This window comes from Hemitrygon akajei, chromosome 1 (genome assembly GCF_048418815.1).
Source record: "Hemitrygon akajei chromosome 1, sHemAka1.3, whole genome shotgun sequence".
In the NCBI taxonomy this organism is placed as follows: Eukaryota; Metazoa; Chordata; class Chondrichthyes; order Myliobatiformes; family Dasyatidae; genus Hemitrygon; species Hemitrygon akajei.
Genome location: NC_133124.1, coordinates 158856311 through 158869518, shown reverse-complemented (window position 1 = coordinate 158869518; position 13208 = coordinate 158856311). Strand labels below are relative to the sequence as shown.

General features: G+C 43.9%; 1 protein-coding gene across 3 annotated transcripts in view; it reads right to left on the bottom strand.

Annotated features, from left to right (window-relative positions):
* Positions 1-3463: 3463 nt before the first annotated feature.
* LOC140731798 (zinc-binding protein A33-like) overlaps positions 3464-13208 on the bottom strand; it is a 62399-nt gene continuing 52654 nt past the window's right edge. For all 3 annotated transcript variants that reach the window (XM_073053610.1, XM_073053619.1, XM_073053628.1), the window contains one exon: positions 3464-5191. In XM_073053610.1, the coding sequence (XP_072909711.1) occupies positions 4650-5191 (542 nt within the window). In that variant the 3' untranslated portion in view covers positions 3464-4649. The remainder of the gene's footprint in view (positions 5192-13208) is intronic.

Sequence of the window (13208 nt, the reverse complement as noted above, 5' to 3'; positions counted from 1 at the left end):
TCCAAACATGATTAATCGACCAGCACTTGATTTGAAATAATATGATAAAATTCTTGAGGAAGTGTCAGCTGTAAGATTTCCAGGCATGTGGATGAATAATAAGCTGACATGGAAGCAGCGTATCAGTAAAATAATTGATAAATATAAAGGAATATTGACTCTCGTCAGACATCTATGTGTGTATTCTTGAGGTACAACACGGAAGTCTTTGATAACCATTTATATTTGTTTAATTCAATCTGTTCTTGATTAAGTCCGTGTGGCTTATGCATCAGCTTCATGTTCAACTTTAGAATGTTTAGATGTGATACCAGCAGAGGCTTTAAGATTGTGTTGAGGTGCAGTAAGGTCGTCTCCTGTTTCAGCTTTACTTGTTGAAATAGGGCTATTGTTTTATCCAAAGACGTTAGTTGATTTTCGGTTACACGATTGGATTCTGTGTTGCCTGAGAGTCTGTTGGCTCATCAGTATATTAATGAAAGTTATTAACATGCGCTCGTCGTGGCTATCTCTCGAGGTCGAGGATGATGGTTTTCGTTCTGAAGAAGTGGCCCACAGAGCGAGGACGCCTGTGCTTGTATTTGCTTAAGGTGTACTTGATGTTGCCGTCCAAGAAGCACACAAGTCAAACAACTGATTCCAATGGCATGGAAACCATGACGATTGGATCTGATGGATTTGTTGCAGCCTTCATCCGCCTTCACAGCCGTTGAGTTCGAAGATTGTTCTTTTTCAGGGACCTCACCCTCGACCTTACCGTCATGGGTGACCCTACCAAGAGCATAGCTCTAGACGGCATCGCTCTTGGGACCTTTGGAACACACAAGCTTCTCCACCACGATAAGGGGACAATCCACGGATAAGTATCATGCAGTAACCATTTTTACAGATGGATCAAAGGATAATTTAACTGGGAATGTTGGTGTGGCTGCTTTTATTTTGTGTGTGACTGAATTGCAGGTAATGATAAAGATATGACTTACCAGCCATTTATCTGTACAGTATTTGAAGCAGAATTCGTTGCCAACATTCTAGCGTTACAGTGGATGGAGGAAAAGTGTCCTTGCAAACTTGTAATTTGTTCGGATTCCTTTTCGGTTTTGATGAGTATTAAACATGTTATTCTTGCAGTAGGTCAGATTGACTGTTAGAAATTCATCCAACAGTATTTCATATACAAAGTTTGGTTCCTATGTCTGCACCTTATGGGCCCTGCACATCACACTGTTGAGGGAAATGATGAGACTGACTGCTTAGTAACAAAAGCTGTTAAAATTTCAGCTCTGGTTATAGACCTTCCACTTAGCAAATCAGAAGCTAAGGGGATAGTAGGGTTAAGAATTAGGTGCATTCGGCAGGACATGTAGGATAATGGACATAAGGACAGAGACCTTTACAGAATACATAAATCTGCTTGGTTTAGAAGAAGGGGTTAAAATAAGTAGGGAAGGAATGATATTGACACGACTTAGAATTGCCCACACCATACTTAATAATACCTTGTATCTAGTTCAGTTTTGTGCACTTTTTCTCATTATAAAAAAGTTACACCCATACTAGTACAGTGTGAAGCCTATTAGTTTGAACGAAATCAAATGCAGGCTTCATTCCATTCTTTGGAGGTTAATAGTTTTCACATAAAACTTTATTAAGTTCTGGAGTGACTTTAAGTTAATTCAGAGTATTGAACAGGAAAAGGCATGTAATAATGGTAATGTCACAATTGCATCAGGGGACAACAATGTGGAAGAGGACTGGGAAAATGAGGCTGGTGTCGGATCGCAAAAGAGGAAATTTGCTGAATACCTACGAGACGGCTTCATAGAGCAGTTTGTGTTTGGGTCTGCTTGAGGAAAGTCCATCTTAGTTTGGGTGTTGTTAACACCATGATCTTATTTGGGAGCTTAAAGAAAAGGACTACTTTGGAGTCAATGATCATCATATAATTCAATTCATACTGCATTTTGAGAGGGGGAAGCCTCAGTCATATATATCAGTATCGCAATGGAATAAAGGGAATTACAGAGGCATGAGAGAGGAACTTGCCCAGGTGAATTGGAGGAGGTTACTGCGGGGATGATGGCTGAGCAGAGATGGCTGAAGTATATGGGAATAGTTTACAAGGCACAGCATAGACACGTCCCACTGAAAACGTTCTCAAATGGCAGAGGTAGGCATCCGTGGCTGACAAGGGAAGTACAGGACTGCGTACAACCTAAGGAAATGGCACATAAGGTAGCAAAAGTGAGTGGGATGCTTGATAACTGGGAAGATTTTAAAATCCAATAAAAGTCAACTAAAAGACAATTAGAATGATAAAGATGAATTATGAGGACAAACTAGCCAATAATATAAAACGGGATGCTAAAAGTTTTTTTTTTGTCAGTTACATAAGGAGTGAAAGGGAGATGAGAGTTCATATTGGACCACTGGAAAATGATGCTTTTGAGGTAGTAATGGGGGACAAAGAAACGGCAGATGATCTTAATGAATACTTTGCATCAGTTTTCTCTGTGGAAGACACTTGCAGAGCACTAGAGGTCGATGAGTCTCAGGGAGCAGGAGTGAGTGCCTTTGCTATTACAAAGGAAAAAGTTCCAGGCAATCTCAAATGTCTGAAGGTGGATAAGTCACCTGGGCCAGATGGACAACAACTCACAATCCTGAGAGAGTTTGCTGAACGGATAACAGATGCATTGGTCACGAGCTTTCAAGCTTTCACTTGATACTGGCTTGGTCCCGGAGGACTGGAAAATTGAAAACTGCAATATTTAAACATGGAAGACGGCAAAAGAAAGGAAATTATAGGCCAGTTAGCCAGACCTCAGTAGCTGGGAAAGTGTTGTCGTCTTTTATCGAGGATGAATTTTCAATGAGACTAATGATAAAATAAGTCGATGTCAGCATGGTTTCTGTAAGAGGAAATTGTGCCCGACAAATCTGTAAGAGGTCTTTGAGGAAGTGAAAAGGAAAGGCAGTGGATAGCATTTACTTGGATTTTCAGAAGGCATTTTATAAAGTACCACACATGAGGCTGCCAAACAAGTTAAAATCCTATGGCGTTACAGGCAAGATACTTCAATGGATAAAGAAATGGCTGACCGGCCGGAGGCAGTAAGTGGAAACAAAGGGGGCCTATTCAGTTTGAGCCGGCTGGTGGCGCAGTGGCATCAGCGCCAGACTTCGGAGCAAATATTACCGAGTTCGAGTTCAAATCCAGCCAGTTCCTTTGCACGTTTATAATCCGGGCTGGGTCGAGTGTCGAGCTGGCAACTGAACCCGCTGAACAACAATGCCGTCACGACAGCGTCCCGATGACTCCACTTGGAGTTAAGGATCTTCTTCTTCTTCTTCTTCTTCTTCTTCTTCTTCTTCTTCTTCTTCTTCTTCTTCTTCTTCTTCTTCTTCTTCTTCTTCTTCTTCTTCTTCTTCTTCTTCTTCTTCTTCTTCTTTCCCCCTCATCCTCGTCGTCCTCCTCCTCGTGGTCTTCCCCAGGGGTCAGTAACTAGTCTGCTACTTTTCGTATTGTATGTCAACAATTTAGATAATGGAACTGATAGCTTTGTGGCAAAGTCTGCGGATGATACGAACATAAGTGGACGGGTAAGTAGTGCTGAGGAAGCAATGCAATTGCAGCAGGACAGATATATTGGAATAATGGTAAAAAAAAAAAGTGGCAGATTTAATAGTGTTGGGAAATGTATGATAAGGCATTATTGTCAAAAGAATAATAGTGCGGACTTCTTTTTAAATGAGAAAAAAAATCAAATATCAGAGGTGCAGAGGCCTTAGCAGTTCTTGTGCAAAAGTCCCAGGTTATTTCGCAGGTTGAGTCTGTGGTAAAGAAGGGAAATGCAATGTTGGCTTTTCTTTGAAGGAGAATAGATTATTTAAGCGAGGGGATAATACTGAGACTTCATAAGACAGAAGTCTGATCGTACGTGGAGTTTTGTCAATGTGTTGAGTCCCATATCTCAGAAAGGAAGGGGGATCTAATTGAAACCTACAGAGTTTTGAAAGGACTAGATGGGGTAGATGTGGAGAGGTTGTTTCATGTTACGGGAGTATCCAGTCTAGAGGGAACAGCCTTAAAATCGAGGAGAGATCTTTTTGAACAGAGGTAAGGAAGAATATATTTAATCAGAGAGTAGTGAACCTGTAGTGCGGTGGAAGCTGTCAGTGGGTATAGTTAAGGCGGAAGTTGATCATTTCCTGATCAATCAGGCCATCAGATGATGAAGCGAGAAGGCAGGTGGTGAATGGGTTCGTGTGGGATCCGGGATCTGCCATGATAGAATGCCAGAGTGGAGTCGATGGGCTGAATAGCCTAGTTCTACTCATATGTCCTATGGTCTTACAAAGAGTGACCCTGAACCCGCCTTTTCCAGTAAGCACAGATCCCACTTGTCCCATTTAACCTGTCTAGATGGGAAGGAATTTAGGACCCGGGAGAGCTCAGGACACGCTGTCCCATGGCTGCTGCCGATTCCGCGCTGTTTCTGTTCCATTGATGGACGCGGTGAACGAGTTAAAATTAATGGATCGATAATTCTCATCTCGTGTTTATTTTAGACCCCACACATTTATATTTACAGGGACATTACTCCTGACGCAGGCCCGGGACCCGACACGACACGGACCCGACACAATTACAGACCCGGAGCGGAACCGGACCAGATTCTCAGCCACTGGTTTCTATCCCAAGGCCAGAAGAAAGGATAAAGTTTCCCCGTGAATATATTCCCAGTGAAGGTGTGGAGATGGGACTTGGTCTCCGCGTTGCAAAATGAAACCGTCCCGGACTCGTAACTGAGATAAACTCCCACCTTCCCGGGGATGGAACCGGCAGCGAGATGGTACTCAGGGGAGGGGAGAATATCGATCACGTCGTCATCGTCATGAACCCGCCCAATGACCCAGAATCCGGTCTCTGGTCTCAGTCTGACCTGTCCCTTCCTCTCCACAGACTCTGCGGCGATTCCCAGCCACCAGCCCCGATTCCCCGCCACCTCCACCTCCCAATAATGTCTCCCCGATGTGAAACCCTCAGATCCCAGCACACATTCCCAGGCTGTGAATCTCTTCCCGGTGTCAGGAAGATCCCTCCAGGTCCAGGTCCGTCTCACACTCTTCCGATCTTCAGACACCTCAAGAAATGGATTCGCCGTTTCCACATCCAGGGTGACAGAGACTGGGGGGAGAAGTAGAAAATTAGAGAGTCCCCGGGGATCGGAGGGAGACTCGGACAACGCTGCCCCGGGGACCGGGGGGAGATTCGGGCAGCACGGCCCCAGGGATCGGGTGGAGATTGGGACAGCGGAACGGGGGATCGGGGAGAGGCCACTGGGGCTCAGGCGCAGTCGGGTGGCCGTCATGAACCTTTCCTGTAGTTTGACCTGACATAAGTGGATGGACAACTAATGTCTCTCCAAGGGTTTTCAGCTGGATGGAGAGCAGAGATTTCCCGATCCAACAGACACAAAATGCTGGAGAAACCGAGCGGGTTAGGCAGCATGTGTGGAGACAGATGGACAGTCTGCGTTTCAGGTCGACATCTTCCCTCAAGAACAGAAATAAATAGGGGAGATAGACAGCAGAAACGAGTTTGGAAAACGGGTAGATTAAGATGGGAAGAGGGTGAGTAAACGGATTTAAACAGGAGTCACAGAGAATCTTCGCCCAACTTGTTCCTGCAGACCAGCTTGCTTTATTGAGCAAGACCCATTTGCCCATTATTCCTTTCACCTTTCTTATCCACGTACCTGGCAAGGTGTATTTAAAAAAACATTGTCATTGTACCCACCTCTACGGTGATCAAAGGCCTGTTATAAACTTAGACAATCCACTTCGCTGTCCACTATATCATGAATTTTAGTGTCACCCACAAACCTACTAACTATGTCAGCAACACTATCACCCAAATCATTAATATGAATGACAAACAGCAGCGGCCCCAGCAATAACCTCTGCAGGTCACAGGCCTCCAGTCCTCACTGTTTAAGAGACACTTGAACAGACACTTCAACAGGCAAGGCTCAGAAGGAGACTGTCCAGGAAGAATGTAGATGTGTAAATAGGTCAGCACAGAGGTGATGGGTCGATGGGCACATTTCTATGCTGTACGGCGATGGCTCTGTGAACTGAATGGCTAAGAACCCCAAAACACTCTCCCCTCCCACGGGTGCTGAGAATCCCAAACAGACAGTGACCCCTGACCCTTGAGTCCTCAGACAGAGGAATCATCCTCCCTGTATCCTGCCTGTTGAGCCCTGAAATAATTTTGTGTTTCCCTGAGATCCCCTCTCATTCTTCTGAACAGGGAACAGAGAACATAGAACAGCACAGGACAGCAACCTTCATTCAATGCTATGTTAACATTCATTTCTGAGTGTGAAGTGGGGGAGTGTGAACGTTCGGGACAGTAAAGGGAGTGATAATGGGAACCAGTAGGGGAGAGATGAATGGCAGATTCATCCAGAACCAGGTGAGGGAGGGTTGTAAATCCTAAGGGTGAATTGTGTGTGTAGACATAATGAAAAGTTGGCGGGGGACAAAAATGGAGATGAGGATCCCTTTGTCCCCTTTCACACAACTCCAACACCTGCAAACACTCATTCGGACAGGGGAAGAATTTGCAGGGACCCTTAAGCAACATGGGTCCTGATGAAGGGTTTCAGCCCGAACCGTCATCTGTTTACTCTTTTCAATCGATGCTCTCTGGCCTGCTGAGTTCATCCAGCATTTTGGGTGTATGGCTCCACTTTAAATATACTCAATTATTTGGACTCCACACCTGCCTGTGGCAGATTCACTATCCTGTGGCTAAAGGAATTCCTCCTCATCTCTGTTCTAAATGGACACCCTTTAGTCGGAGGTTGGGTCTTCTGTCCTAACCCACCCAGATCACTCCCAAACATCCTCCTAACATCAACTCTCCCCAGACAGGTTTCAGGGAGATCAGGCCAAGACCCTTCATCAGGACCTGGTGCTTGGTTTACCAGCATCTGCAGATTTTCTCGTGTTTGATTTTTAAAGCAGAAATTCATAGGTAAACTTCTTGATCAGTCAGGGCGTCAAAAGTTATGGGGAGGCGGTGCGAGAATAGAGTTAAGAGGGATAATAAATCAGCCATTCTTCTAAACTCCCTTGAGTGCAGGCCCAGAACCATCACTCTTCATATGTTAACTCTTTCATTCCTGGAATCATTCTTGTGAACCTCCTGGACCCTCTCCAATGCCAGCACATCTTTTCCGATATAAGGGACCCAAAACTGCTCAATACTTCAAGTGTGGTCTGACCAATGCCTTCTAAAACCTCAGAGTTACATCCTTTTCGAATCTGCTCGAAATGAATGCTCACATTGAGTTTGCTGATTTTACCACCGACACTAACTGCAAGTTAACCATTAGAGAAACCTGCAGCAGTAGCCCCAAGTAGCTTTGCACTTCTGATTTTTGAATTTTCTCGCTGTTTACAAAATTGTCTATGCGTTTATACCTTCTACAAAAGTGCATGCACACCTTCACTCCTCGATAATCTATTTATCACTTCTTTGCTTATTTCCTGATCTGTCTCTGTCCTTTTCCAGATTTTGAGCTTCTGCAGCACTACTTGCCCCTTCACCTACCTTCATATCATCTGCAAGCTTGGCCTCAAAGGCAATAATTCTGTCATTCAAATCATTCTTTGTCTATCTTGGCTTTGTATTCCTCTAAGAATTCCAACAGATTTGTCAGTCAAGATTTCCCCTTAAGGGAAGCCATGTTTGCCCTATTTTATCATGTGCCTCCATGTACCCAAAAGCTCATCCTCAAGACTGGACTCCAACATGTTTCCAAGCACACCATATACAGACTAACACACCTATAATTTTATTTCCCCACCTGCTCTGCCTTCTTAAAGAGTGAAGTGACCTTTGCAATTTCCAGTTGCCCTGAATGACCGAGTATCTAGTGATTCTTGAAAGATCATTACTAATGCCCCTATATTCTCTTCTGCTAACTCTTTCCAAACACTGTGGTGTAGTCCACCTGGTCCAGGTACCTGCAGACCTTCATGGTCCCATGCAGTTTCTCCTTTGTTATAGGAACAACTCTCATTTCTGTCCTCTGACACTCTCACGCTTCTGACATACAGCTAGCATTATTCACAGTGAGGACTGACACAATATATTAAATAAGTACCTCTGCCACTTCTTTTGTCACATTTCTCCTCTCCAAAGTCATTTTCTATGGTTCCAATATCTACACTTGCCTCTCTTTTACTCTTTATATTGTTGTTGCCTCTTGAGTATTGTAGGCAAGCTTCCCCTCATATCTCATTTTCTCTCCTTCTGGCTTTGTAATTTACTTCTGTTGATTATCAAAGAAATTTTTAATACTTCAACATCACGCTAATTTTGGCTCTATTGTATGCCCTCTCGCTTATATGCTGTCTTTGACTTCCCGTATCAAACATGGTTACCTCATCCTCCCTGTATAATACTACTTCATCTTTGGGATTTATCTATCCGAATTGCCCATGGAACTACAGTCTTTGTTGTTCTGCAATCATTCCTGCTTGTGTCCCCTTCCAATCTCCTTTGGTCAGCTCTTCCCTAGAACCATAGAACCATAGAACACTACAACACAGTACAGGCCCTTCAGTCCTCCATGTTGTGCCAACTCATATAATTCTAAAAAAAAAGTACTAAACCCAAACTACCCTGTAAGCTTTCATTTTCTTTCATCCCATGTGCCTGTCCAAGAGGCCCTTAAATACCCCTAATGTTTTAGCCTCCACTACCATCACTGGCAAGTCATTACAGGCACTCACAACCCTCTGTGTAAAAAAAAACTTACCCCTGATGTCTCCCCTAAACTTCCCTCCCTTAATTTTGTACATATCCCCTCTGGTGTTTGCCCTCTGTAACTAACTTTACTCCATTCTAATACTGATACATTTGACTTTATCTCCCTCTCTGTCTGGGGTGAATTCTATCATTTTATGATCTCTGCTTCCTAAAGGTTCTTTTCCCTTTAGTCTCCCAAATCATATCTGGTTCTGGTTCATTTTACAAATCCCACTCCATAATTGTCTTTCTCCATTGGGCTCAACCACAAGCAGTTCTAAAAAACTATCTTGGGTGCATTCTACAAATTCCCTCTCTTGGGATGCAGCACCAACATGATTTTCCCAATTTACCTGCATTTTGAAATCCCCCATTCCAGCCGCCACCTTGCCTTTTTTTTCCATCTTGTGGTGTAATTTGTATCCCATTTTGATCCTGGCTACTATATCGAGGCCTGTATATAATTACCTTTAAGGTCTTTTTACCCTTGCAGTTTCTTAACTCTGCCTACAATGACTCGACATCTTCCAATCTTATGTCACCTCTCTCTAAGGATTTCATTTCATTTTTTACCAACAGACTCTCCCCAGCCCCTCTGCCTACCTGCCTGTCCATTGAACACAAGGTGTATCTTTGAATGTTGAGATTAAAGCTATGATCTCCTTTCACCACAACTCAGTGATGCCAACAAAGTTGTACCTGCCAATCTCTACCTGTGCTACCACATCATCTACCTTATTCCATATACTGTGCATTCAAATATAACACCTTCAGTCCTGTATTCATCAGCGTATTCGACACTGTCCACATAAACTTAAGGAAGATCTTTGATGTCGATGATAGACCACACTTGGGGTATTGTCTGCATTTCCGGTTCCCCGAATATGTGAATACATAGAAACATCGAAAACATACAGCACAATACAGGCCCTTCGGCCCACAAAGTTGTGCCGAACGTATCCCTACCTTACAACTACCCAGGCCTTACCATGGCCCTCTATTTTTCTAAGCCCCATGTAGCCATCCAGGAGCCTCTTAAAAGACCGTATCATTTTAGCGTCTGCCACTGCCGCCAGCAGCCCATTCCATGCACTCACCACTCTCTGTAAAAGAACTTCCCCCTGACATCTCCTCTGTACCTACTTCCAAGCACCTTAAAACTATGCCCTCTCGTGCTAGCCATTTTAGCCCTGGGGAAAAGCCTCTGACTATTCACACGATCAATGCCTCTCATTATCTTGTACACCTCTATCGAGTCACCTCTCATCCTCCGTAGCTCCAAGGAGAAATGGCAATATCTTTTTTAATCTCCTCTGCATCCTTTCTGTGGTTTCCACGTCCTTCCTACAGTAAGGCGACCAGCACTGAGCACGGTACTCCAAGTGGGATCCGACCAGGGTCCTATATAGCTGCAACTTTGCATCGCGGCTCTTGAACTCAATCCAACGATTGATGAAGGCCAAAGCACCGTATGCCTTCTTAACCACAGAGGCAATTTACGTAGGATGTCATTACACTGGACAGGAAGGTTCAGGAGGATGTTGCCAAGACTGGGGGGCTTGGATTAAAAGTAGAGAATGGTTAAGCTTGGGCTATTTAGCTGTCATGTAGGATGTTGAGGGATGACCCCTTATCGAGGTAAGCACATTCATAAAGGGCTTAGATAAAGTGAGTCTTTTTCCAAGAAATGGTAGTACAGAACCAGAGTGCTCAGATTGAAAGTGAGAGGGAAAATTTTTATGAGGAATCTATGGGGTAACATTCTCACAGAGAGGGAGGTGGGCAGATGGAATCTGCTGTCAGATGTAGAAACAGGTAAAATTAAAGTATTTTAAAATAAATTTGGACAGGTACATAGATAGGAAATGGTTTGAGGGAGATGGAGCAAACACACACAAATGGGACATGCTCAAGAAGACATCTTAGTCTTGCAGATGCATGAAGTGGGTCATGGGTTTAACATCTGTCAAACCCTTTGCAGGTTATCCCCCTGAGGAATCTCACCCTGGAGTCTGTCTGTGAACTGTTGAGGTGACGTCAAATCAGAGGGCAGCTCAGTGTCACAGAACAGACAGACTGGGTAAGGACAGCAGATTTCATTCCTAAAAGGGTATTTGTGCCTGTTTCTTTGGCCATGTCACACTGTGTGTGTGTGTGTGTGTGTGTGTGTGTGTGTGTGTGTGTGTGTGTGTGTGTGTGTGTGTGTGTGTGTGTGTGTGTGTGTGTGTGTGTGTGTGTGTGTGTGTGTGTGTGTGTGTGTGTGTGTGTTGATTGTGGTAAATGTCCGTGGGCATGTGTACACATTGAAGGAGAGTTTGCACATTGAAGTATTTGTATGTCACAGTGTGTCTTCACATGTCTGGTGTGTGCTGACAATGGGTGACATGTGTGTGAGTTATTTAAATAAATAAATTACTGTGTCTGAAGAGAATGCTATCTAGGTTACTGAGTGAAATAACAACATATATTGCTGAGGCTCTGACTACAATCTGCCAATCCTTCCTGTGTATGTGTGTGTGTGGGAAGAGGTTTTGCCAGGCCAATTATGCTGTGTGTGATTCTCCTGAGATGAAATCTTGAATGATGTTGATGATGATTGGGTTGCCGGGCTCAGTCTCATAATGATTCATTGTAGAGCTCTGATAACCATAAGGCCATAAGATATAGGAGCAAAATAAGACTATTTGGCCCATCGAGTCTGCTCCAGCATTCAATCATGGCTGATCATGTTTTTCCCCTCCTCAGCCCTACTCCCCAGCATTCTTCCCATAACCTTTGACACTACATTCAATCTAGAACTCTGCCTTAAATACAGCCGGTGACTGCCTCCACAGCTGCCTGTAGCAACAATTTCCACAAATTCACTACCGTCTGGCTCAGGAAATTTCTCCGCATCTCCATTTTAAATGGACGCCTCTCTATCGTGAACCTGTGCCCTGTTGACCTAGGATCTCCCACCATGGGAAACATTCTTTCCACATCTACTGTCTCTTGGCCTTTCAAATTTCTAAAGGCTTCAATGAGATCCACCCTCATCTTTCAAAATTCCAGGAGTACAGACACAGAGCTATCAAACGTTCATCACATGATCACCCTTTCATTCCTGGAATTATCTTTTTCAAATAAACTCTCTGCAATGCCAGCACATCTTTTCTTAAACGAGGAGACCAAAACTGTTCATGATACTCAAGGTGAGGCCTCGCCAGTGCATTATAAATCCTCAGTATCACATCCCTGTTCTTGTATTCCAGACCTCTTGAATTGAATACTAACATTGCATTTCTATTCCTCACCACTGACTCTACCTGCAAGTTAACCTTTAGGGTGTTCTGCTCATGGACTTCTCAGTCCATTTTCATCTTTGCTTTTCTGATTTTCTCCCCATTAAAAAAAAATCTGCACATTATTTCTATTACCAAAGTGCATGATCATGAATGTTCCAACATTGTATATCATTTGCCAATTTCTTGCCCATTCCCCTCATCCAAGACCTAGTGCAGCCTACCTGTTTCGTCAACATTACCTCCCCTCTACCAATCTTTGTCTCGTCTGCAAACTTGGCAACAAAGCCATCTATTCCATCATCTAAATCATTGATATACAGTATAAAAAGAGGTTGTCACAACACCGAGCCCTGCGGAACACTAGTCACTAGCAGCTAACCAGAAAAGGATCCCTTTACTCTCATTCACTGTTTCCTACTAATCAGCCAAAGTTCTGACCATGCAGTAACTTTGTTGTAATACTGTGGGCTCGTAACGTGCAGCCTTGTGTGTGGCACCTTGTTAAAGGCCTTCTGAAATTCGAAATATACAACGTCCACTACATCCCCTTTATTTAACCTACTTATAATCTCCTCAAAAAATTCCAACTAGTTTGTCAGGCAAGATATTCCCTTATGGAAGCCTTGCTAACTTGTCCAATTTTGTTCAGTATCACCAAGTATTCCAAACCCTCATACTTAACAATTGACTCTAACTTCTTCCCAACCACAGAGGTGAGGCTAACTGGTCTATATCTTCCTTTCAACACACACAAAATGCTGGTGGAATGCAGCAGGCCAGGTAGCACCTATAGGAAGAAGGACAGTCGACGTTTCCTGCTGAAACCCTTCGTCAGGTCTAACTGAAAGAAGAAATAGTAAGAGATTTGAAAGTGGGAGGGGGAGGTGGAGATCTGAACTGATAGGAGAACAGAGGAGGGGGAGGGATGCAGCTAAGTGCTGGAAAGGTGATTGGCAAAAGGAAAGGGATACAGAGCTGGAAAATGGAAAGGATCATGGGACGGGAGGCCAAGGGAGAAAGAAACGGGGAGGGGAGCACCTGAGGGAGATGGAGAGCAGTGATTGTGAGAGGGACAGAGAGAGAGAGAGAGAGAG